This window comes from Perognathus longimembris, chromosome 4, assembly GCF_023159225.1.
Source record: "Perognathus longimembris pacificus isolate PPM17 chromosome 4, ASM2315922v1, whole genome shotgun sequence".
Taxonomy (NCBI): domain Eukaryota; kingdom Metazoa; phylum Chordata; class Mammalia; order Rodentia; family Heteromyidae; genus Perognathus; species Perognathus longimembris.
The window spans coordinates 12,085,988-12,113,662 of record NC_063164.1 but is presented as its reverse complement, the minus strand read 5'-3'; the positions used below and the strand labels follow the sequence as shown (position 1 = coordinate 12,113,662).

General features: G+C 37.8%; 1 protein-coding gene across 1 annotated transcript in view; it reads right to left on the bottom strand.

Annotated features, from left to right (window-relative positions):
- Positions 1-27,675, bottom strand: part of Farsb (phenylalanyl-tRNA synthetase subunit beta) — a 61,732-nt gene that overhangs the window by 15,736 nt on the left and 18,321 nt on the right. The window contains exons 11-16 of the mRNA XM_048344667.1: positions 25,660-25,721; positions 25,175-25,382; positions 23,464-23,544; positions 20,310-20,402; positions 18,046-18,163; positions 4,442-4,597 (exon numbers count right to left, since the gene is read on the bottom strand). Coding sequence (XP_048200624.1) covers positions 4,442-4,597; positions 18,046-18,163; positions 20,310-20,402; positions 23,464-23,544; positions 25,175-25,382; positions 25,660-25,721 — 718 coding nt within the window. The remainder of the gene's footprint in view (positions 1-4,441; positions 4,598-18,045; positions 18,164-20,309; positions 20,403-23,463; positions 23,545-25,174; positions 25,383-25,659; positions 25,722-27,675) is intronic.

The following is a 27,675-nucleotide window of genomic DNA, read 5'->3' as shown; positions in this document are numbered from 1 at the left end:
TTTATGGTCTTAAAATACAAAGTTGCTGAGCAAATGAAACATATGTAAGACTAAATGACCATGGCTGTCCGCTCTGGTTGCGGCCATGTTCCTTCCAAGTGCTCCATAGACAGACATTCCGCATGCTGCGGAGGGTTGCTTCCCACCTAATGAGCAAGGGTAAACCTTTACCAACACAGCTCCTTGGGATCAATGTGAGCATCGACTATCTAAATTTCTCTTACAATAAGCAGGGCTAAGTTTCTCAAAGGAAATGCATCCTACTCCAATGAAGTGGTATAAGAGGAAGCTGTGTAAAAAACATCAGGAGGGACAGAAAGAAATTAGGTATAACCGCCAGTGTAATTAACATTAGCAAGAATCTCTGGTGAACAGACTTAGCTCAGTTATAATTGCAAAGCCACCAGGGATCTTTAATTATTAAAAAGTAAACCATATGCCAGAGTAATAGAAGACAGCTCACTAATCAACAATGGTATGAAACAGTAGTTCTAAATATGTTTCTAATCTACTTTTTGATACTCTGAAAAGCTTTTCTTAGCAGAAACAGCTATATACAAAATTTTAAAAATGACACAGCTAAATACATCCCAACAAGAAACTACAATTTTATGGAGGAGTCTAAAAAACCGTTTTCTCCCTTAGTTATGTTATGGATGCGTACACATACATTAGATGAAGAACTAATACCAGCTTGCTACTGACTTATTTTGACAAGCCATTTCTTTAGGCCTTGATTTGATCATAAAAAAAGGATAATCATATTTGTCATTAGATAATAAAAATAGACTTAGAAACCCCTAAAAAAAAAACAAGGAACCGTTATTTACAATGACACTAATTCTCTTTGGCTTGACGGCGCTTATAGAAAGCATCCCAAGAAAGAAAAGCACTCAGGAAGTAGGACATGACCATGAATCCAGGGAGACTTATGTGGCCAATGATGGTGATGGGCAGTGAAAACAGAGACCCTACTTTTTCGTAAGGAAAGGCAGCTAGACATTTTGCATATGTGCTGAGTCAGGCTACACATACATAGAAAGAAGCTTCTTAAATTCATAAATCTTGAACATTCCAGTGAGGTTAAAAACTTTAAAATACTATACTATCTTATTATGAAAGCCAAAATAGACTAAGAAGAAAACACAAATCTGAATCTGTACTCATAATCAAAAAACCAAATATAGCTGAGAGCAGGAGCATATGTCTATGATCCAAACAGTTGGAGATAGAGACAGGAAGATTTGGAGTTCATGACCAGCCTGAGCTATTTGTTAAGGGCTGGGATGATGCTCAGTGGCACACTGCTTGCTTAGCATGTACAAGACCCTGCCTCCTGTCAATCTCCAGCACCATAAACAAACAAACAAACAAACAAGCACTAACTTGGCCTAATATAACGAAACATAAAGATCTATAACCACACAAGAAGTAGTTTTACCATCGATGGATGTATTTCTTAATTTTAAAAAGTACATTGTTAACTAAAACAGCATTGTTTATGTTAATATACATAGAGCTTCAGTTATACCACAGGTTTAGAATGACATAAATCTGATTTTTAAAAGGAGAGTGAGCTGGGTATCTGTGATTCACACCTGTAATCCCAGCTACTTAGATCTGAGGATCCAAGTTCAAAGCCAGCCCTGGCAGGAAAATCACGAGACTCCAATTAACTACTAAAAGCTGGAAATGGCACTGTGGCTCAAACTGGTAGAGCACTACTAGCCTTGTGCACAAAAGCTCAGGGACAATGCTCAAGCCCTAAGGTCAAGCCCTAGGTCTGGTACACAAAAAGAACCAGATCGAAGCCAGGCTACTCAGGTTGAAATCTGAGAATCACAGTGTGAAGGAAAGTCAGTGAGTCTTCATCTCCAATAAACTAACCCAAAACAGCCAGAAGTGGAGCTGTAGCTCAAGTGATAGAGCACTTGCCTTGAGCAAAAGCTCTCAGAGACAGTGCCCAGGTCCTGAGTTTAAGCCTTAGGATTGGTAGAAAAGTAAAAATGGGAAATTGATACACATTAGCTATATATATAACTATGTATCATGAAATTTCTCAATGCTGAAGTTGAAAGCTTCCACATTAGCAAGATTTCTTATATTCAAATTCTTGGTACAGGCATTTCTAATAGCAACCATGGTCAAGCCTTCCTTCTCACTGCTCTTAAAATACACTACAATTCCTTCCCACCATCTGTGGGAAACCTATCATGCATCTCACACCTACCCCCACCAAACAGTCCCACTACAAGTATAATTCACTCACCTACTGAAAAAGCAGCAGCTTCAAAACTCAGCCCTAAATGGCCGTAACCCCTTGCTGGCACTCAGGAATCTGAGAGGTAAATGGTTTCCACAATCCATACCACATTTGCCAGGCTTAGTTTTGTGCAAGGGGTCTGCCAAGTTTCTCCTGGTGCCATCTATTTCCCCCAAGGCCCATCTCACTTTGGAGGCTCCAGAGCTCATCTGGTAGCTTAGAGAACTGGGGTACAGTGGCCTCTTATCTGCGTGCTCCTCAAGAGTAGGGCCTATGGCCTTCCTATCCTTGTCTCCACAACAAGGAGACAGGAGTACAGAAGGAACTTACCAAAGCAGGAAAAAATCACAACATAAAAACACTGTTTTATATAAGTATCATTACTATAAATGTCACATAAAGAATGACATCAACCAGTCAAATCTGAATGTACCATTTCTGCTCTTTGTAACCTGACAAGTGAGAAGTCAGACCTCCTTTATGGCACAATCTGTTTTAGAACTGATCTGACTCTAATCTTGTTCACTGATTTTTGAAGTAAGAGTTCTAGAGTTCTGATAAACAAGTTTGCATAAGAGGATGACAGGCCTCAGAAGCGAGAATTCTAGAATTGTAGGAGTATTGAAAGGCTGTGGAAGACAACATGGCCTGTAGAAGCAATGCTGGGGAACAAGCCCTGACTGAGTCAAATCCTGTAACTAGCCCCACCCCAGCTCCCTTGTTTGTAAACCAGGATATGGAACTGGCAGGAACCCAAGATGCAATCCTAATACTGAAATTCTTCAACGAAACACACATTGTCATCAGATTATTTCTAGTGGGAAATAGGTAAAAACATAGTACTTCCTTATACCATTAAATCTCTTGATTTTATTGAAGAATGGAACAAAGGTAATGCCATACAACTTCAATCTAAAGAGACCAGTATATTTCAAGATCATTTTCAAAATAAAAAGAATTCTCCAAATGAAAAACAAAATTTAAACAACCAACAACAAAGAAGCAATCTCTGAGAGTTAGGGAAAATAAATATAAGCAAAAAAAAAAATTCTTGGGACTGGGGATATAGCCTAGAGGCAAGAGTGCCTGCCTCGGATACACGAGGCCCTAGGTTCGATTCCCCAGCACCACATATACAGAAAACGGCCAGAAGCGGCGCTGTGGCTCAAGTGGCAGAGTGCTAGCCTTGAGCGGGAAGAAGCCAGGGACAGTGCTCAGGCCCTGAGTCCAAGGCCCAGGACTGGCCAAAAAAAAAAAAAAAAAAAAAATTCTCCACCAAACCTCATGTCACTATAAATAATTACTAAATAACTTTTTTAAAAATGAAATTTCTCTTAGAAGGTTAGGTTGCCAAATAAAGTTATAAAAAAAATCAGTAAATAGTAGGAGTAAGTAGTAAAATATTTTGTTCAAGTTTTTTCTAGGTCTATTGTCAAATAAAATAAACTTAGATTCAAATTACAGAGCCAAGGAAAGCACACAATGCAGAAACCCTGAGACAACAACAACAACAAAAAACCAGCCCAGCCATAGTGTGAATACCATTCATGTTAGCTGAATCTGACAATTCTTAGACTAAGATTCACAGGACTTTTATGACTCACTTGACATACATGAAATCTTTCAAAAAATGCTGGGAATTTTTTTGTGTGTACATTTTTTTCTTTTGCCTTAAAGCCTCAGACAGCTGAGTGCCCGGCTGGAACAGATAGTGTACTGTTTAGCACTTAGGAGATATGAGACATGTGTCCTGAAAGTACAAGGGCAAAAGGGATAATTTTGCAAAGCTCACGCCTATAATCCTAACTACTTGGGAGGCTGAAATCTGAGGATCAAGATTCAAAGCCAGCCTGGGGAGGAAAGTCTATGATACTCTTATCTGTAATTCATCACTCAAAAAGGTAGAAGCGAAGCTTTGGTACAGCATCAGCTTTGAGCAGAAAAGTTAAGGGCTATGTTCAGGCTCCGAGTTCAAACCCCATGATTAGCACATAAAAAATTGAGTAAATGAATGATACTTTCTGCAAAATACTAATAATTTTTTTTAAAAAGCTGTATCTCCTTTTCTATACTCAATAAATCAAAAGCAGAAAACACCAACCAATCAACCAGAAGAAAAGTGTTATCAGAAATAGGAGTTGGTCTATTTCCCCTACATCTGGATCTGGCAGGTCTTACCCTCTGATGCTTTAATCACATAGCCGCCCTTGTCTTCACCAGGGGGCACATTGAGCAGCTGCATGACCCTGTCCAGCAGTCCATGGATTATCTCAAACCCAGGATTCTTGTTGTAGTAAACAGCACAGAGATGCCTGTAGTTTTTTGCACCAACATCTGGAAAAATACAAAAACTGGTCACAAAGACATATTGACCATTATTTAAGGAACAGGCTTGTTCCCAACACAAACATGGGCAAATCAACAAAAGAGAAAACTGACTGCTCATCATAAAGAGAAATATTCAACTTCATAAATGCACGATAAGATAAAACAGTCTTTTCAACCACCAAATTCCCTGAGGTATTTAATCTGGATGGAGGAGTGAATAAGCCTCAAAGCTGATCCAGAATATAAGGCTTTTTTTTTTTTTTTTTTTTTGCAGTACAATGTTGCCAAACTCTTTGCAAACAATTCAGTAGTCTTTATTGGTATTAAAACCTATATACCCTTTACCTAGGAACTAATCCCACCAGAAAGCTTTGTTTAGAAAGACATTTACTCTAACATTATTTAAAAATTAGAAACAACCTCCATCCAGAATCTCTATAAAAAGTACAGTATGGTTACTCCTGAGAATGCTGCACTAGCTATTAGAAAGCAATCTTATGAAGGTTTATTCCAACAGAGTAAGAGAATACAGTAAATTAAAAAAAAAAAACTGTCACAAGTTCAGAAGGAGTCAAAATTACGCTGTGCTGTGAAACAGCTCTGTGTAGGTTAGAAAACTATGAAGCAAAGCTAGCAATGACACCAGCAGCATTAGGCTGATGGCGTCCCCAGGTGCAGGGACACAGGGTGCTGGAGAGGACCATGAAAAAGCTGAGAATCCCAGCAACACTCATTTCTAAATCTGAGTGGTAGTTATAGCCATGTTTGCTTTATAGTCTTTTATAACTACATGTATGTATGTATAGTATATATACAGCATTCTATATAAATCTTCATGATTAAAACGTGGAAAAGAGTAGGAAAAAGAGAAAGAGGAGAAGGAAAAGGAGAAAAGGGGAGGAAGGGAAAGAAGGAAGAAGAGAAAGTAGAGAAGGAAGGGAAGCAGAAGAAGGAAGAGAAAGAAGAGAAAGGGGGAAAGAGGAGTGGAAGGAGAGAAAGAAGGAAGAGGAAGCAGCAGCAGTAGCAAACAGATGAATCTTGAGGGCAATCAAAATGTCCAGATCTAAAGGGGAAAAAGACTAAAAAAGAAAGAAAGAAAGAACTGTTAACAGAGGTTAACTTTGGATAGGGAAAATGTTTTTCACACTATCTTTTTTCCAAAATTACTATATGCTATCTACCTTGAAAATAAAAGCATTCTATAAAACCTAGCATTAAAAAGACTAGCAATGAACTTTGATGGACATTGATAAACAAACTGTAATATCTATACAATGGAATATTACTTAGCAATAAAAAGTTACAAACTACTGATGAACTTGACAAGTTGGCTGACTCTCAAATGCCTTGTGTAAAGTAAAAGAAGCCAGTCACAAGTCTACAGAGAGTATGCCTGTGTTTATATGACCTGGAAAAGTCAAAAGTTCAGCAAGAAAATAGATAGTGGCTATCTGCATTAGATGTGGAAGAATGTGACTAACAGAACAGCAGGAAGTAATAGAAATGTTTTAGATCTTGTGGTGATGGTTTAAAGTGTGCTGCATATAAAGAAGTCTCAAAGTTAAATAGCATCATTTAACTTCACAATTACTATACGCAATAGCCTACCATTCTAACACATAGCTACCATTCTAACACAAATACTAAATGAATATAGGACTCATTCTGCCTTTCATATTACAAGAGAAAGAAAACGTCTATCTCAGAGAATAAATTGAAATAGAAAGTTCTTTCATACTGACATACACTGAGCAAAAGCTCTTTTACAAACTCATCACCATAGGTAAGTGCTACTCATCATACTTACATAAGACTTCCTTTTTTCTTCCAAATACCAGAGTAAAACAAGAGTATTTTAAGACCCCATACTCCATTAGTAAAGTCATAGGAAGGAGAGCCAATAAAAACAGGGTAAAAAAGAAATACATATTAACTGATAATCTGTGTGTCAAATGTTTAAGTACCTGTCAATCAATCTATGACCACATAATTAATCCTCAAGACAACATGCAAAGCAGGTATTATTATCCCTATTAAAGAGCTGGAGAAAGAAAACCTCAGAATGATAACATTAACTTCCCAAAGTCAAGCTAAGTAGCCAGAGATAAACATAATGAATTATATAGTTAATAAGTTATAATAGCAGGACTTGATCAGAGTTTGCTGTCTCTTTCCACTACGTATGGTGTATTCTAAAAATAAAATTAGTTAAAAAATAAACAGTGTAAGTAAAGGGAAAACTTGTGTATGACTATATACCTGCTTAATATAGTCAAAGATGTACATTCTTAAACTATATGTACCATAACAAACACATTTTAACTTTCAAACTTTGCTAATATATAAAATTCCACTTAAATAACTGAAATACATTATTTTTAAAAGTTGGTGAAGTTTCTGTATTCTGATTAAAACAAAGTCTATTCTAGTTCAACTTCTGACTGAACAGATATGAAGAAATAAGTGTTCTTACCATTTAGCATTTCTTAGTGTATTCTATGTCCAAGGCTCTTGGCTCCAGTTACCCATGCCAGGACACTGTTGCACAAACTAAAGCCTTAATAATTATTTTCTGAATAACAAGTCTGGAAAAAGAAGGAAGCATACAAACAGCTACTAAACAGGGCCAGAAGCAGAGAGTGGGCCATATTCAAAGGGATAACTGAGATCCATACAAGAACACCATGTAACTATTATTCTCCATCATTCCTATTTCCAAGGATAAAGAAATCTGGTGTCTAAAAGCTAACTCAAAGGTACAGAATAAAGATCAATATTAAAGATCAATATTAAAATCAGTCAAGCATAAAAGCCCACTGAACCATCACATGCACATACTAAAACAAGGGACCTAAGTCTACTATGCACTCCTTCCTCCCTCCCTCTACCCATCTCTTCCTCTCTTCTCCTTTTTTCTCTCTCTCCTCCTGAAGGGGGAAAAAAAATGAAATGTAACAGAACTAAATTATCCCTTTCATACTACTGCGTTGCTTCTGGGTATTTCTGCCATGTGGTGCCCATTTGTTAGTGTCACATGCTTCCACTTTAACACACAGGCACGCATTGAAACTACTTTGTAGTTCCGTTTTGACTGTGAGAGGAGACCAGCAGTAATGCCACCATTCAGAGAGCTTAGCAACATAAACTAGAAGCTTTATTTTACTAACCTTTGCCTTGGACTATTTCTTTCCTTATCACCAAATTACAGAAAACTTATCTTTCTGAAAAGAGTCACAACATCTGAATCAAAACCATGGATTATTTTAAAAAGTGATTTTGGTGATCAGAACAATGACATTACAATAAAAATAACATAAAAAATTAAATTCTACCTTATTTAGGAAAGGTTTCAAGATCTTCACAAAACACACACACACACACACACATTTTGAAATATTTTAAAGAAAAACCACTGGCTTCTCTGGCTATGTAATTAGTAATTAGATTAGACTCATTACTTAGGTGCCTTTCCACCACCATTAATTGGCTCAATTCTCACATTTCCCAAGGACTACCATCCCCATTTTCTACCCCTCAATTTGCTCCTTTGGTATCTTGCTCAGATATTCCCTCTACTGTAGCTGAGTTGAATTAAAGGAGAAAATAACCACACACTCAATTTCCACCCATTCCTCCTTAGAGAACCTGCTAGGTACACTAAAATTCTCATTTCCTAATATTTGCACTGAGAGACCATATTACATCACAGGAAGTTCACTGACTACAAGCCACAAGCAAGAACTATTTAAATTTCATGCCAAAGCTAGGGTTTGTTGGAAATGCCTCAGTTCTTTATAACTCAGTTAACAGACATCTTGTGTCATGCCATCAAACAATTCTGCTTTTAAATGGAGCTGCCAAGTATGTCAGCCTAAATTATCCATGTATTTTACAGACTTCAAAGTACTGCCTGGAGAGGGCTGATCTAAACCACCCAAAGGAGGGGAGGCTAGCTACAGTTCTGTAGGCTGAAAGAACATGCCAAGCGACATTTTTCTTTAAAAAGAATGGTATGTGATGTCCCAGTATATGACTGTACATAAAATTCACATTTTTGGAATTAGGTTCCTGCTGGGTGTAGATCCTCTCAAAAAAGTACCAATGATCAGAAGTAAATTGGTTCTGCTGGGTAATGTGATCATGTATGACAGACTGGAAAAGGGACTGCGTCAAGAGATCCTTTTCCATTCCTCATGTCACATACACCAAGACACTGGGAGACCAAGAGGGCTTCTAGGGAAGTCAGGGACAGATATAATACTTGAGACTACAGTGTGGTCAAGCTCCAAAAATAAAACCCATCACCTTTGTTTCAATGTCTACTCTACTCAACCATCTTATTCAATACTTGCACCTACAAGACCACAATTTACATTGCAAAGTCTTCTTAGCTCCTAAAGAATTTTAATGCAACTGAACAGAAGAATCCTGAAAAGCCTTAACACCTTCAAATATAGTATACAATATAGGGGAAAAAGAACCTTACACTCTTGATAAGACTGTAAGTCAGTATAAACAATTCTTTTTGGCCAGGTGCCAGTGGCTCACACCTATAATGCTAGCTGCTCAGGAGGCTGAGATTTTTGAGGATCAATGTTCAAAGTCAGCCAGAGCAGAAAAGTCCCCACGAGATTCTTCTATCTAATTAAGCACTCAAAAACCAGAAGTGGCACTATGGCTCAAAGTGGTAGAGTGGTAGCCTTGAGCTAGCTCAGGGACTACTCCCAGGCCTCGAGTTCAAGCCCTGTGACAGACAAAAAAAATTCCTCCTGGAAGAGAATTTTGTTTATCAAGTTTTCATGTGGATACCTATGGACTGATAGGTTCTATTTCTAAAAATACATATTTGTACAGAGAATAAGAATATTAATTGCAAGACATGTTAGTAAATATTTTACATTCATGTAACAGCAAATTATATGCTTCCATATAATGGAATATTATACAAAATTAAAAATGAGGTGAGGGCTGGGGATATGGCCTAGTGGCAAGAGTGCCTGCCTCATATACATGAGGCCCTGGGTTCGATTCCCCAGAACCACATATACAGAAAATGGCCAGAAGTGGCGCTGTGGCTCAAGTGGCAGAGTGCTAGCCTTGAGCAAAAAGAAGCCAGGGACAGTGCTCAGGCCCAAAGTCCAAGCCCCGGGACTGGCAAAAAAATAATAATAATAATAATAATAATAATAATAATAATAAATAAAATAAATAAAAATAAAAAAATGAGGTGAGGCTGGGAATGTGGCTTAGTGGTAGAGTGCTTGCATGAAGCCCTGGGTTCAATTCCTCAGTACCACATAAACAGAAAAGGCCAGAATGCTAGCGTTGAGCAAAAAGAAGCTCAGGGACAGTGCTCAGGCTAAGTTCAAGCCCCAGGACTGGCTAAATAAATAAATAAGGTATATAACACATGTTCAGAAGAAAAAGTAGTGGTCAAACAGGATACATAAAAGTATAAGGCCATTGTGTACACTCTGAATAGCATCTCTATCTATGGCTACCTAGAAAAGTACAAAACATGTAGTTGCACAAGTGCATACAAAGTATGGCAACTAGTTTATGTGTAGGATTAGGGAGATGTTGGACACTTTTTTTTTTAAATAGGAAAAAAATATTATTACTCTTAAATTGACAGTATATATTCAGGCAGGCTTTCAGCAATTTCAAAATGTATTTTCAACTTAAAAAATTTGAGAAAACTTAGGAACAACTTCTCTATATGCTTCTATATTATGCCCCAAAGTACAGACTCCTCATTTCTAAATAATGCCAAAAAAAAATGTGAAGAAAAATGTATAACCTTCTCAACACATGAGGGAGAAAGTTATAGCCTTGTGGGTTAGCTTTTATTTGGTTACCATAAACCTGGAATGGATTTTTATCTATTAAAAAAATACAATATTCAATGCATGACAGAGCACATTATATTCACGTTAGCAGATCTTAACTCTGTGGAACCAAACATACTAAAATAACTTTCTATATTAAAAATGATATATTTACACAGCTAAGATGCCATCACATATGTGGATGATGCTACTTCAAAAATCGTTAATGTCAATGCGCCTTATACCCATATTTTTTGAATTATTAATTGGAAATTCTACATGCCAAAAATATGAAATAGTGAAATTGAATTAATCCAGACTGATGACATAAGCCTTCCTTGGAAAACCTCATTCCACATGTGGATGCTAGATAATCTTCCACTATTGGAGGGTTCCAGAATTAATGGACCACTTCTCAGAACTGAGGTATCTCACAAGACCATAGCGAAACATTTTATTGAGCTCTTTATCAACCATACAAGAGTATAAAGCTCTAGATCCTATATTTTATTGATTTATTTCTTTGTTTATATGTTTGTTGTCCTAGTTCTGGGGGGTCAATCATAGGACTTTGCACAAGCTCCTATGCTATAACAGTTTATATAAAGCAAATAAACACATACACATACATATGTGATACAATTGCAAAAGACAAGAGAATGAGTTGTGTGCTATGGTAGCCATGGTGGTCAAGAAAGGAAGGAAAATCTGAAATATATTGCAATTAAAGGCTTTATAAAGTCCAATGCTAAGTCAGGTACTAGTAGCTTATGTTTGTAATTCTATCTACTCGAAGGCTGAGATCTGAGCATCACAGTTCAAAGCCAGCCGGGGCAGGAAAGTCAAGAAGCTCTGATCTCCAATTAACCAACAGAAAACTGGAAGTGGCACTGTGGCACAAAGTGGTAGAGCACTAGCCTTGAGCAAAAGAGCACAGGGACAGTGCCCAGACCCTGAGTTCAAGCCCATGGTTAAAGAAAAATAAGTACTGTGCCTCTGAGAGAAATGAAACATTCTCTTAAAGATGGTTTGAGGACAAAGGGAACTTTTAGAAATTATTTAAATAGTGATAGGGACTAGAGGCACAGAGCTTAAACCAGGACTACTAAACTACTTTGGAAAATTGGGAATCGGTCACATGAAGGTGAAGCAAGCTTGCTTGGAACCCTCAAAGGAGTGATCAAGGCCTTTTACCTATTTCATTCACTATCCACATTTAAATATTATAGTTAGCTAGGAGCAGGTGACTCACCCCTGTAATCCTAGTTTCTCAGGAGGCTGAGATCTGAGGATTGAGGTTCAAAGCCAGCCCAGACAGGAAAGTCCATGAGGCTCTAATCTCAAAAAAAATCAAAGAAAAAGCTGGCAGTGGAGCAATGGCTCAAGTAGTAGAGGGCTAGCCTTGAGCAAAAAGGATCCCAGGGACAGCAACCATGTCCAGAGTTCAAGTACCATGACTGGCTCTAATAAGTACTGTAGCTAATGCCAAGGTGTACAGTTCTCCACAGACACATGTCTAAGTGACAAATGGATCCTGCTAATTCAAATCACCGTGCATACTTTGCAAATCAAACTAATCTCTCTAGTCTTTAGTTCCTTTTAAATTCAAATACCTACAGTCAGTCATAGGCTTCCTTCCCCTGACCAATCAGTGAGTCTAGGCAGGCTGGAGGCTTCAGTGGCCCTAAAGAACAATGTGAGATTGAAGAATTCAATCTGGACACAAGAAAAGGCTATGACATTGGGTTGTGCAATTTATGCTTGCTTTTCTTGGCAGAAAGATTACAATTCACAATTATGTCCTTTGCTCTCCTATAGTCCCCTCTATCCCTCCCTCCCTCCTTCTTTCTCTCTCTCTTAACCCATTTTTTTCTAGTATAGTTATGTTTCATATTGAACAAATGAACTATTGATGACTGATATCAACTCACAAAGCAGCTTGACATGAAGGCTTCAGCATACCACTGCTGACTTCTGTTTTTAAACTGAAAATTACTCTATGGTAGTCTGCATTCAACTCCTTGTTCCAATAATATATGCCACCCTACTCAACAGAAAAGATATATCAGGCAGTCCCCCCCGCCCCGCCCCACCTTTTTTGCCAGTCCTGGGGCTTGAACTCAGGGCCTGAACATTGTCACTGGCTTCCTTTTGCTCAAGGATAGTGCTCTGCCATTTGAGCCACAGTGCCACTTCCAGCTTTTTCTGGGGTGCTGAGGAATCAAACCCAGGGCATTGTGCATGCAAGGCAAGCAAGCACTCGACCACTAAGCCAGATTCCCAGTCCAGCTCAGTCCCTTTGAGGCCTAATTTTTTTAAATGTTGCAGCAACTTCAGATCTTGAGGTTCAATAAATGCACTAGCTGACTCTCTCAACCTGAATGTGTCTAATTTACAGTGGAAGTAAATGCTTCAAGGGTATGCCTGGCTCACTGTTAAACCAGCAGCCTGACCAACTCATCTAACACAGATAGATGGTCTGTCAGATGGTCTGTTAAGAGTCCATATTAGCCTGGCACTGGTGGTTCATGCCTATAATCCTAACTACTTAGGAAAATGAGATCTGAAGACTGTAGTTCAAAGGCAGCCTTCGCAGGAAAGTCAACGACTCTTATCTCCAATTAAGCACAAAAAAGTGAGAAGCAGAGCTGTGGCTCAAGTGGTAGAATGCTGCCTTGATGATCAAAAAAGCTCAGAGACAGTGACTAGGCCCTGAGTTCAAGTCCAAAGACCAGCACAAAAAAAAAGAAGGAGGGAGAGGAAGGGGAGGGAGAGCGGAAGACAGAGGGGGAGAGATGCATTTAGGTCAAGCATGAAAATAGGGGCCAGTCTTTGAGAGCCATTGAAATTCAGTAAAGATTCTAGTTTCATTTCCAATATTACTAAACAAGTCAGGGCAGTAATCACTCCGTTGTGTTTCCTGGGTACTTCATAGGCTTGGAGAGATGTGTTAAGAATTTGCTTCAGGTCTGTCCCCTTCCATACTGGCAACTTTTCCCCTGTTGTCTAAAAGGAAAAGGAAGGACTGGAGGTACAGCACTTGCCTATAAGCCCAAAGCCTTGAATTAAAACGCCAATTCTACTAAAAGGAAAAGTAACTCTAAAATACCTACCTACCAATGAATGAGACGTTTGGATGCATGCTTGCCACACATCTCCCCCACTGAGCCCCACAGGTTGGGCTCTGCTCTCATGAATGAGAACTGGGGAAATTTTCACTTAACTCAGCTGTCATTTCACTTTGGATGGTTTGTTTATAATGGTTTGTTTTTGATCCTTTGTTTTAAATATTGACAGATCAAGGATCAAGATCATACAAAACTCAAAAGAACCAAGGTTCAAGTTACCATTAACAAAGATACCTAATATTGGTATAGGTAACAAAATCTCAGCCCCAAATCATAAGAACCCTCAAAACTATTTGCAGCTGGTACAAACCAAAAAATGTTTTCTACTACCTACTATAGGTTTACCACCACCCCACAAAAAAAAATTCTACAGGTTGATATTGAAATGAACTTGTATTCTCTAAGAATATATGCACCAAGACTTAAATTCTGGCTCTACCTCCAAGTCCAATACTTTATGAAACTCTGGGAATATTACCAGCTATCCTCCAAGAGGTTTCATTATTGTGAAAGAGATCAATCGAAGCTAAGGTAAATCTAACAGAAAATGGTTTAAGCAGTAAAAATACACATGAGAATCTTATTGAAAAGAAGTTGGTGCTGAATTTTCTCTAAAACCAAACCAATATTCCTTTCTTAAGTAGATTCCTCTATTAGTATTAGTTTTGGTTTTCTGGTTTTCTAACAAAGAAAAGAGGTATGTGTGTGTCGGTGGGGGGTGGGGGTGGTGTACAACAGAATAAAAACCGATTAAGTCCAAGGTTAAAAGAAAACTTAGCCCCTAGTGCCTCACCAAAACAACCATAATCCTTTTATGGCCAGATGAGGCTTTTCAAGTCACTCTAGTAGAAAAATTTCCATAGTCTAAGATTCTAGGTATCTGGCCTTCACCATTGCTAACATTTTACCAGTAAGAGCAAGAATAAGCATTGTTTATTATGTGGCTGGAATTTTCCAAATGCAATTTCACTCAATCCATACAACAAGTGTAATAAAGTAAGTGCCATCACTATCACCATTGTGTATATTAAGAAACTGAGTCACAGAGATACTAAATAAATTACCCAAAGCCAAGCACGCTGGACACTACAGTACTGATCTCTCTATAGAATTCTGTGTATACCAGATGACAAAAGGAACCTACATGGACATATTTAGAATACTGCATCAGAAAAGCTGCCTTTGTATGAAATAAAATCCAGGCCCACCTAAACAGAAAACACACTCCAATCAATTAAAAACAAACCTATGTTTTCAAGATGACAGACTTACCTAGCACATTTACTGCCTTCATTTTTAAATCCTTCCAATATGATAGAAAATAATTTTTTGAGGGGCTGGGAATATGGCCAAGTGGCAAGAGTGCTTGCCTCCTATACATGAAGCCCTGGGTTCGATTCCCAAGCACCACATATATAGAAAAAGGCCAGAAGTGGCGCTGTGACTCAAGTGACAGAGTGCTAGCCTTGAGCAAAAAGAAGCCAGGGACAGTGCTCAGGCCCTGAGTTCATGGCCCAGGACTGGCCAAAAAAAAAAAAAAAAAGAAAAGAAAAAAGAAAATAATTTTTGAAAGAAAAGTAGTACAAGACAATGGGCAAAAGTAGAAATAAATAAAAACGAATCTGGTAAAAGTAGAGTCGTTTCAAATAAAAACAGGCTAGGAAGGAAAAAAAGGCCTGCTATGGAGACAAGAACTCTTCTCCAAAGCATCAGGGGGTAATCAAGGTAAATGGCCTGGGTTTGATTTGTCAAAAACTGGCTGACAGCACTAGCTCTTAAGTCCCACATTTCAGCAGAAGAATTCTTTCCAAACATAGGGTCTGGGCCAGTCTGGGCCAGAACACAGAGGTTAAAAGAAACCAGCACAGACTCTTCTATCCAGGACTGCAAGGCAGTACAGAGATCTCTGCCCACAGCCAAACTTTTCAGCAATTGCAGGGCCCAGCTTGCATCTCACCCTTATTCTCTGGACATTGAGCTCCTGCTCATGAGCATGCCCAGGTCTTGGAGCTCTTAGGGAGTCGTGGCATTATGGAAGATGTCTACTGTCAAAAGGGTATTAACAAAATTGGGGAAGGGGGGAGAAGTGTCAGAAGTATAATGTAATTAGCCTAATCCTTTGTTTGTAAATACTGACAGACCAAGGCTCAAGATAGTACAAAACTCAAAGAACCAAGCCTCAAGCCAACATTAACAAAGTTACCTAATATTGGTCTAGGTAACAAATTCTCAGCTCCAAGTCTTAAGAACCCTTAAAATTATTTGCAGCTGGTACAAACAAAAGATATTTTCTACTTTCTATTATAGATTTACCACAATCCCACACAAAAAAATTCTACAAGATGATATTGAAATGAACTTGTATTCTCTAAGGATATATGCACCAAACAAAATTCTGACCCAGATCCAAGTCCAATATTTTATAAAGCTCTGGGAATATTGCCAATTATCTACCTAAAATTTCCAATTTGTTAAATAGGAAAATTGGAAAACAGATGCAATCCAACCTTGAACAAATAGTTCACTGTAAATGTTAGAAAGTCTAAGCATTCTATTCTTACAACACCTAATTCTAAGATGGGTTTAGTCAACAGTTTCTGATTACTTTTTTTTTTTTTTGGGGGGGGGGGTCAGTCCTGGGCCTTGGACTCAGGGCCTGAGCACTGTTCCTGGTTTCTTTTTGCTCAAGGCTAGCACTCTGCCACTTGAGCCACAGCACCACTTCTGGCCGTTTTCTATATATGTGGTGCTTGGGAATTGAACCCAGGGCTTCATGTATAGGAGGCAAGCACTCTTGCCACTAGGCCATATTCCCAGCCCTGATAACTTTTATAGTTAAGAATGAGGCTTACAATTCCCTTCAAAAGAAATGGAGAAGCAGGGCACGGGTCGCTCACACCTTTGATCCTAGCTACTCAGGAGGCTGAGGATTGAGGTTCAAAGCCAGCAGAAAAGTCCCCATGAAACTCTTATCTCCAATTAACCACATAAAACCCAGAAGTGGCACTGTAGAGTGTAGAGCGCCAGCCTGGAGCACAAACAGGCTCAGGGACAGCAAACAGGCCCTGATTTCATACGTCACAACCAACAAAAAACAACAACAAAAAGAAACTAAAGGTCTCTGCTTTTGATAGCTATTCAAAGGAATACAATCTGGATTTCTGCAGTCTGGAGTAAGAACAACTGAATAAACACTGCCAGGATGGTAGGTATAAAATCCTGAGAACCAAGAACAGCGGCCTGCCATAGTCATTGAGGCACTGCTCATCAGGGGATCTCCACACTATGCATTAGAGCCTGCAGCCGTGGCCTTTGAATGAAACAGACTGCCCTGGAAAGTGTGTATTTATTCACTGCACTCATTGTTATTAAATAACCAATGCATTTCAAGTGTTGGACCAAGAAACATGCTATCCTACCAAGTGCAAGCAATATTCAAAACAAAACCAATGAAATGCATTCACAATCACTGGTACAGCTCAACCAGAATGCCAAGATACCATATGTATTAGGAAAGTGCCTCATTGTTTTTTGCTTGTTTGTTTTGTCGTGCTAGGGATTGAACCTAGGATCTTATACATGCTAAACACACACTTTACCACTGAGTTACAACCCTAGCCCTCTGGTGCTTTTGAAGTTGAAGTTTTGTTTTGCTTTGTTCTGATGTTGATACTGGGGCTTGAGCTCAGAGCCTCAAGTTCTAATTTAGCTTTTTCACTGAAGGATGGAGTTCTACCACTTGAACCACACCTTCATTTTTGACATTATGCTAGTTAGTTTGAGTTAAGAGTCTCAGGAATTTATTTATGCAGGCTGGCTTTGAACCATGATCCTAAGAATTCAACCTCCTGAGTAGCTAAGATTATAGGTATGAGCCACCGGTGCCCACCTGCAAGTTGAGTAAATTTAAATCAGAATCTTCATCAAATTATTTGCGAAAATGTGATTTCCATTCCTAGAAATGAAAGACAAACCAACTGAAACCTGAGTTATTTAAATAAGTCAATCAGGATTGGAAGTATAGCTCAAGTGATAGGACTAGCCAGAGCAGAAAGACAATACAGAGCTGAAGGCCTTTCAGTTCAAGTTCCAATATAATCCGCACCAAAAAAAAAAAAAAAACCCCACAACAAAAAAGAATCAATCAATATAAAAATACATTTATGAAACAAGTGGGAAAATTGAACTCATAAAATATTTGATGATAGTATGGTGTAATAATGGTGCCATTATTTAAAAACAAGAATGGTAGAGCTCAGTTTTGATAACTATGAGCTAAGATACGTACTGATAAAATGATGATCTGTCTAACATTTACCTTAAAATAATCCAAGGGGGTTGGCAAGGATATGGATGAAAAAAGCCTGGCACTACTGAAGCTAGGTGCTCCATTCACAGGAATAAATTGTACTACTTTCTCTACTTTTACAGAGCTGAAAATTAAAAAAAAAAATTAAGATGCTTTTAAATGTGCAAATGAAAGGTGATTCATTCTTACCTTTGCTAGAATCTTTTACTACAATGTCAGAAATTTCAAAGAGTTTCAGAGGAAGGGGCATCTTCCTATTCGCAGCTATGGTCTTCAGGAGACCAGGAAGGAGGGTAGTTCGTGCCACCTGCAGGAAAAGACATGATACTGCACTGGCCAAACAGGAAGCAAACAGGCACACATTGCTGCTCCAGACAAAGCAAAAACATTCCTGGGCTTCAAAGGAAGGCCCTTCTGGGAAATTCAATGCTTAAAATATCCAAGTCATTTTTAATTTTCAATTCCAGTCATTAAAAGAATTGAAAATATTCTCCAGTATACTCATACAAAATATAATTTAAATGATTAGTCTTACCTAGGGATTAGTTTCTTATTTTAAAATTTAATATCGGCTTTCAATATTTGAGATATGTATATTTTTATCAGTTAAAGTAATTAAAATAAATACAATAATTTAAATAAATTATATCAAATCAATCAAATCAAAAGCCAAGACCTGAAGCAATGATACTCACTAGACACTACACTAAAATTGAAATATACAACTTGTAGGTGGGGACAGGAGGGAAAAAAAATGGGAGAGAGTGAAGGAAGGGGAGCCATTGTCCAAAAAGAAATGTACTCATTACCGAACTTATGAGACTTAATTTGAACCCAGATAAGGGCTCTCAGCAGAACCTGACCACCCTGATCTCCAACTTCTAGGTTCCAGACTTGTAAGAATAAATTTATTGTGTAAGCCAAAACTGATTCCATAACTCTGCTTACAAAAATTATAGTAGTTCTAAATTTTATTTTTTGAATTAAAATATACTGATTTATATATCCATATATATGAAGACAGCATAATGAAGCCCATCATTATATATGAAGATATGTATGTACATATGTATATAGTCCCCTCCACATTCATGTATTATATATTTATATATTTTATAATATTTAATATGAAATTTTGATATATTGATTTATACAATGTTTTTCTTGTTTATTCTTAACATATCTATTAGAAGAAAGTACAAAGTTAAGAGTTATGCTGAAGAAAACAACTTCACATGTAATTAATCATCTATGTCTGTTACTCATATTAGTAATGGTGGTAAAGCAGAAGTAAAATACAAAATGTGCCATGTCTAAAAGACATTCCCTCTCATCCCTAATGAATTTTATACAGAAATACTGATTGTTTATGCTAAACCACAGTTACTTATACTAAACAGCTTATGCATCTCTGGTTTTCCTTCCACTTCCATATAAGTAAGACAGGATGTAACCCTGAAGAACACGGCAGTAATCATATGTTAAGAAATCTGCCATACTTGATAAACGAAATGAAACAAATGTAGATTTGGGATAATCAAGTAAAAATTCATTCAGTTTTAATGAAAATCACTCCATGCAATTAGTCAAGCTCTAATTTTCCACATTAGTAGGTAGTTTTATAATAAAATTTAGGATCTTAAAATTTAAACATTTAGACTGGGAATGTAGCTTAGTGGTAGAGTGCTTGCCTGACATGCATGAAGCCTTGGATTCCATTCCTCAGTACCACATAAACAGAAAAAGCTAGAAGTGGCACTGTGGTTCAAGTGGTAGAGTGCTAGCCTTGAGCACAGAGAAGCTCAAGGACAGAGACCAAGCCCTGAGAGTTCAAGCCCCAGGACCAGCAAAAAAAGAGCTGATGTCATGGTTGCTTTCAAAGTAGAATGACTTTGGAGGCTCAGAGAACAGGTTCTGGTTCATTTATAACAAATGAATGGTAAAGAGATGAAACCTGACAGCTTATGTGAAAACCCAATTATAAAAGGGAAGTTCAGGTAAGAGAGATTGGGCCAGATAGCACAAAACATAGAAGAACTAACTACAGGCCAGGTGTGATGGTTCATGCCTATAATCTCTGCCTCCAGAGGAAGATGCATGCAATCACACATTCAACGCCAGCCTAGGCTATGCAGCAAGATATGCTTTGGAAAAATAAAAAGAACTATGAAGTTCATCAAGAAAAAATTGTTTTTAAAGATTCTGTCAAGGAAGTTTAGGATACAGCTCAGTGGTTCAGTGTCTGCCTAAAGTATACAAAGACCTGGGTTACATCAACTATCACAAAAATAGTTTTGTAACAACTTTTATCAGGAAAGCACATAACAGCTAACTATAATCCTATCAAAGCTCTAAGATTGTGCCATTAAATGTGTTATAACTGAAGAGAGATTTTTCTAACTTATGTGCTAACTCTGTTTTTATCTAAATTCTTACCTACTTAAAAGTCTTACCTGAAATTCAGCTGTTTTAGGATTGCTTATGTGGACTGCCTTTGTCGCAGAGATATCCAAACCAAGTTTATCAGCAATATCTTCTTGAGAACACTAAGTACAGACAAAATAGGTAGGCATAGAAAAGAAATGACTACATTTAACTTTAAGAATCAGCAAGTTAATAACAAGCTAAGAACTTAGGTTAGTAATTCCCTAATTAGTAATTCATCAGTTTCAGGTTGAAAGAAGCTGCAGTGTAATATTAATAGCTTTCAGGTGGCATTCTAACAACAATATGAAGCCAAAGTTAAAATTTCATGTGTGTATGTATAAAACACCCAGGTCCTTCCGACACAAACTCCTGTTCACCTTTCTAGTCCAATTCCTGACTCCCGACCATCCCCTAGACCGTACCACTTTTCCCAGCCCCATAGACAGCCACTCTCCAAGGCTCTATTTACCTGACCTGTCTTCCACCTATCCCATGAGAATATTCCCAATGGCCCAGTCAGAAACTATCTCTCCCTTCTGTTTTTTTTTTTTAGTTTCACTACCAATGTTATTTTTCTCAATCTGTCCTGGGTTATAGTGGGATGGCAGGATTGAGAATGCAAACAGCCTGAACTCGGCCCAGTATTCTAACTATTTTATCTCTTATCTTCCCTGCACATGCTTGCCGAGGCTTCTAATCCATTGCTAATTTACTACCCACCAAAAAGAGAACATCTCTGTCTCCCTGGCCCAGAAACCAGGACAGTATACAGAGGTTATGAAAATAAATTCACTAAGTGTGAAAACCAAATAATGAAGGTGATAAAGATATTATACATATGCACAGAGCCTACAGTGAGAGACCAAAAGAAAACAGTCTACCAACATGTCAACAAATCAATAATAATTGATAGTTGATCATTACTACATATACTGATGCCAATCTTTTTGAAAACTTTTAAGACTTAACATGAAAATAGAAGTACATCAAGATTCCTAAGCTGTTTTCCAACATTAGGGCAATCTTGTTCTTGTGCTGCTCTAAAAGTAATCTTTGCAGACTAGTTGGCCTTTCCATCACTTTTCTAAAAATGATGAAGAATAACAGAAGTGGTGACATCAACTTATTTTACACCAGTGCCCGCTCTGGTGATCTGTGCCACAGCATCCTGAGGCCACATCCAGTCTGAGCAGGGCAGAACTCCCTGACCTGCGTGGCAGTAGAGGGGACACAGCATGGGCACTAGGGAAGCATTTTCCCCACAGCACACTTTCCATAACAAGATTCAGATAGAAGGCAAAAAATGAATCTTAAAATGCAATTTACATGGTGCAAGCCACTCTCAAAGAGAACTAAAACCAAGCAAAAGAGAGGAGTGCCACAGACACATGGCAGTATAGCTGAATATCTGAATGACCTGTGATTTACCATGAGTGTAGGTAGGAAAAGGATAAAAAGCATTTAAATTAAGCTACCCTAAAGTGGCAGTAATTAGGACGTGGGAATGAAGATGTTTTAAAATATTAATATATGTATGTGGACTTGAATATACAATAGTAAATGAAGTCCACAACTGTTATGGAAAGTTTTCTTACAGTAAGACTAAACTAGGTATTTAGTCTTAAAACTGAGCCACAAAGATATATTTTAAAAAAATCACAGCAATGAGATGTGAACTGCTTGTACTTGGCAAGTCAAGGACTACCTTTTAAGAAATGATTGGGGGGCTGGGAATATGGCCTAGTGGCAAGAGTGCTTGCCTCATATACATGAAGCCCTGGGTTCGATTCCTCAGCACCACATATATAGAAAATGGCCAGAAGTGGCGCTGTGGCTCAAGTGACAGAGTGCTACCCTTGAGCAGAAAGAAGCCAGGGACAGTGCTCAGGCCCGGAGTTCAAGCCCCAGGACTGGCAAAAAAAAAAAAAAAAAAGAAAAGAAATGATTGGTCATCTCAGACAAAACTGGAGGCACAAATAATGAACATCTTTGTTCTGAATCTATCAAAATGAGAATGTGTTGATGGTTGTACTACATATGTTCTTTAAAATCTATGGCTGGAGCATGGTTCAAGTGGTATAGCAGCTGCCTAGAAGTACCTGGCCCTGAATTCAAATCCTAGCAGCACACACATACACACACACACACACACACACAAAAATCCAACTATTCTTTATATTTCAATATAAAATTGTTGAGTGCTTACACATGAAAATGTACATGTATATACATGAATGACACAGTGCTGTAAAGCAATCATGGGCAACACAAGACAGTGGTAAAGAATCCAAAGGCCAGAATTCCAGTCATAGTTCTATTGTCTGTGTGAAAATGTTATCACTGATCTTTGCTCAGTTTCAGGCGTCCTCACTAGTACAGTGCCTGGTCCACAACAGATGTGCAATATGAATGATGATTGATTGCTGAATTAGAAAAAGTAAAGCTAGATCTATGAAATCTAGATCGTTCCTTAAAATTCTCTACCAGATGAAGAATTTCAGGGGTAGGAATAAAATGGGGGTGCTGGTAGTTGCCAGTAGTAGTTCCTTCCACAGATCATTAAGCTGAAACTTACTGATATACTCAAGAGATTTATTGTACGCACCACAGTAATGCTTAGCAAGAAGGAAAAAACTACAAATTACATACACATTTTATTATTTCAAATGGTCAATCTGGTGGGGGAGGGAGATTTCCTTCTGATTTTGTAATAAAATTCGTTTCCTGATTTAGGTCTTTTATGTCAGCTTTTCAACTCAAAACAAATGTTTATGAACATGTTCAAAGACAAAGAAATAATGTGGAACAGTCCCTAAGCCCTCAACCAGGGCGGCCTCTAGTGGGCAGAGTCAACCAAATTAAGACCAAATATTCTAACAATAAATTTGGTTATGAACTCCATTGTGAACCCTCAACACTTAATTCAAACTATAAAACATTTGGTCAGCTGTCACTAAAGTCATTTTTCCCCCCTAGGTCTCCATACTCTTCTATGACTATACAAGAAATGTTTCACACTCCTTAGCAAAAACTTATCATCTTGATGAATGCTTTTTTCTTGGAGGATCTGGAAATTTCAGTAGTCTACATTTTATAAACTCATAGGAAATCACAGAATAAACACTTGAGAGATTCAAAGTAAATAATGTACTAAACAGAAAAAGTATGTTGAAGGCTTACCAAAGCAAAGGTAAGTGCTTCAGTGAATCCAGCAGCTGCCACGTCAACCCGGAGAAGTTCCGTTAGCTTATTAAGGGGAAACTGAAAAGGAAAAAAAAAAAAAAATCACTATTTTACATCAATGAAGTGTGTGTGTGTGTGTGTGTGTGTGTGTGTGTGTGTGTGTGTGTACTGGGACCTGAACTCAGGGCCTGAGTACTGACTCTTTGTACAAGACTAGTACTATACCATTTGAGCTATAATTACAAAAAGTAACTCTGGCTTTTTAGTAGTTAACTGGACACACACGTCTCATGGATTTTTCTTGTCCTGGCTGGCTTTGAACCACAACCCTCAAATCTCAGGTTCCTGAGTAGCTACAATAATAGTCCTTAGCTACCAGTACCCGTCAATAAAACCTTACTCTAAAAAAAAAGAAAAGAAAGAAAGAAAGCTAATTAACCATTAAAACGCTGGAAGTGGAGCTGTGGCTCCTGGGCATTTATGCAATACAACATAAACAATGCCACACTAAAGTGACCAGCACAACCATGTTCATTGCAGCATGGTTTACCATAACCAAGGTATGGAGTCAACCCAGATGCCTCTCAGTGGATGAATGGATCAAAAAAAGTGGTATATATACACAATGGAATTCTCCTCTTCCATCAGAAAGAATGATATTGTACCATTTGTAAGGAAATGAAAAGACTTGGAAAAAAAACTGCATTAAGCTAAGTAAGCCAGATCTAAAGAAACAAAGGTTTGCATAGTTTCTCTCACTGTGGCAGCTAGAAAGTGCCTATAAATCTACAAGTAAACATACTGAGTGGTTAAAAAAATATATTATACGAAATGAACTCCAAGGAAAGGAAACAAGAGATTTTGTTGTTGTTGCTATTTTTGTTGTCTTTTCCTTTTCTCTTGTTAGTTTGTCTTTGAGAGGGTAAGGAGGGGAGCACCTAAAGGTAGAACAAAGGGTAAACAAATGCAGCAGCCATACTCACTAGGTACTATGTGGAAAATGAGCTATACATCTTGCGGGTGAGGATGGGAGAGGAAAACTGGGAGAGGGTGAGGAAAAGGAAGACATGGTTCAAAAAGAAATGTAGTTAATACCTGAGTCATGTAACTGTAACCCCTCTGTATATCACCTCTACAATAACAATAACATATATATATATTTTTTAAGCCAATTAACAAGATGAAAGCGGAGCTGTTGCTCAAATGGTAGAGCATTAGCCTGGAGCAAGCTCAGGGACAGCAACCAAGTTCTGAGTTCAAGGGAAAAGGGGAAAAAGGGAAAGGGAAAGATTTATACAGAAAATACCATTAAAAGCAAAGTACCCTTTCTCCCCTTACTAATATAATGCTAATATGACACACACACCCATACATACATTGCATGTATTTCAACAGATACATACACAACACACACACACACCCTTCTCCTTCAGGCCCAAGTTGAAAAAAATGCATCTCGAATTTAGAGACTCAATAAGAAGTCCACACTCAAAACCTGTCTTTCTTCAAAGAACCAGCCATCTCAGGTTTTCAACTCAGTCCAATCATCTGGGCATCTGTTTTGTATCCTCCCATAACAAATGTTTCCCATAGCAAAGCATGTCCAAATACTGCCTAATTCCTATGTTCTGTTTTTCTCAAAGCCTTCCTGGCATTCAATAACCAGTTTCTAACAATAAGGAGTGTTTACTTAAGGGTGCAACCTTACTTGATTAGCTATGGTGTATGTTTTGGGGAGAGCCATCTGAATATTGTTATATCCATAAGCAATAGCTGCATCTTCTACAATATCACATGCATGGATAATGTCGGCTCTGGTCGGCGGAATTTCAATCTCAATCTGATTCCCATCACCTATGACTTCCGACTTTAAGTACATCCTGGTCAGGAGTTTGGCAAGATTTTGTGGAGTTTCTCTGAAAAAGGAACGTACAAGCCATAAACTTCACTAGATTATATAAAACGTGTTCACATGTTTTTTTAAAATGTTTTAAAATATGCTGAAATAGTAATCTTTCCTTTTAAGTTCAATTTGACCTCCTAACTAAAGTTAGCATTTGAACTGAAACTGAGTCTCAAATATATCAAAAGCTTCTCCAAGAATTTCCTCAGGAAAACTTAAATAGGCTCTGTATATTTTGTTCTTGAATTCTCTCCAACAGTAAATAAATAAATGAGGCTTTCAAAGCATACCTGATTCCAACTTTTTTGTTAATAAAATCAGCTCTCACCATCTCCTTTCGGTAAGCCAGTTCCTTAAAGAAAAAAAGAGTTTGAAAGAGTCATTTCCCATTAAATACACCTTGAGGACCCTCTAATTCAATTACTTTGTTCCCATTTTATTACCTAGGCAAGAAGAGGTTCTTACAGCCACATAATGAAAGTAAATTTCATATTTAAAACATTAAAGAAAAACTTGCCACATTTGATTCACATACTTGCTATATGATTTTTGTTACTGGGAGTTAATACAGAATGCCAAAATGTTCTCTTTTAGATGGTTACTTCCCATTCCCTACATATTACATCATTTCTAAGATGTTTATAAATCATGCTAAAAGTTTTTCATTCTCATCTTCTGCAAGTAGTGTGCATAACCAAAAAAGTACAATTCAAGCATCATAATAACACTGTCCACCATATAAGATTATTAAGAAGACACTACTTTCTTACCATTTCCCAAGTGGGGAAATGCAAAGATGCCCCAAGACCTGGCTATCATCCTGCTTCAAGAGGCAACAGGCACAAGTTGTCTCTTTGTAATTAGTCCTCATTCTCTTTCAAATGGTAAACAACCAAATGAGTTAAGAGACATGTAGGAAACCCAGGCATTATAATACCTTTCAGTATGTATCTCCAAATTACTCAAAAACATAACTGTTACTAGCAAAAATGCTACAAATTTAACAACCTGTGTTGATACAAGCAAAGGCTCCAGGCCAAAGTCTTGCTACTCAAGATGTAGTCTTCAGGGCACAAGCCTCTGTATCACCTGAGTGCTGCTGAGAAAGGCAGACTTCAGGTACAGCTAGCAGCAGACACTGTACATATAGGTGTCTACAGGTCAACAAGATGCCAGGCAAATGAATGCACAGGACAGTTTGAGAAGCACTGAACCAAATGCTAATGATTACAAGAGTAATAACAAGTCTTTACTGAGTAGTCCTTGTGAGTTAAACAACAGAAGACACTTTCAAGATAGTCGGACCTAATTCTCTAACAATTGTAGTAGTCTCACTTTACAAGTAAGGATTTTAGGTTTTAGATGACTAACCAGTTAGTCCTAGATCAAGACAATGGAAAGCTGCTGAACTCAAGGACTGCTACATTCTCAATGATCAGAAAAAGCTTGTCAGATAAGTATTCCATATATGAGCATGTGTGTGAGGGAATAAACTCATAAATTTGATGAACAATGAGAACCTAATCCTAACACCCATAACATTAATCACTAGTTTCTATCATTCATCTCTAGTTATCATATTACAAAACCTTACCTTATTTTCTACAAAAATAACAAAGACAAGAAAAAACTTTCCAAGTACTTGAGTAAATATGGTACTTCATGTACAAAAGCAGCTTTTCCCCAAAAAAAGTCCTTCCTCTCTGAGAAAACAACCTAAAGGTTAGTTAAATTCATATTCAGAAAAAAATAAATTAACAAATGCCAAAAAACTCATTCAAAAAGTTTACCACCTCAAATTTATGATGGCTCTCTTCCTCACAAGTCTGAGATCTGAGGATCACAGTCTGAAGCTAGCCCAGGCAGGCAAGTCTGTTGAGACTCTGATCTCCAATTAAATGCCAAAAATAAGTTGGAAGTAGAGCTGTGGCTCAAGTGGTAGAACACGAGCCTTGAGGGGAAAAAAAAATAAAGCTCAGGGACAGTATCTAGGGGCCTGAGTTCAGGCCTCAGAGCCAGCACCAAAATTAAAAAAAAAAAAAAAAAAACCAAGAAAGAAAACTTTCTTAGATCAGATTTTTTTGTTGTTTGGGTTTTTGTTGTTATTACTGCTTTAAAGAAAAACACTAAAAAGCTATCGCTGCTTAATCCTAACTACTGCTGAGATAAACTGCAAAACAGTCTATAATTCTTCTTTTCTGGAGATGTTGTAAATGATCACAGAAGTACACAGATGCTGTGTACTTCTCCATCCCTCAGATCCAGTCCCATAAGGGGGACTGACCAACAGGACCATAGGCTGGACA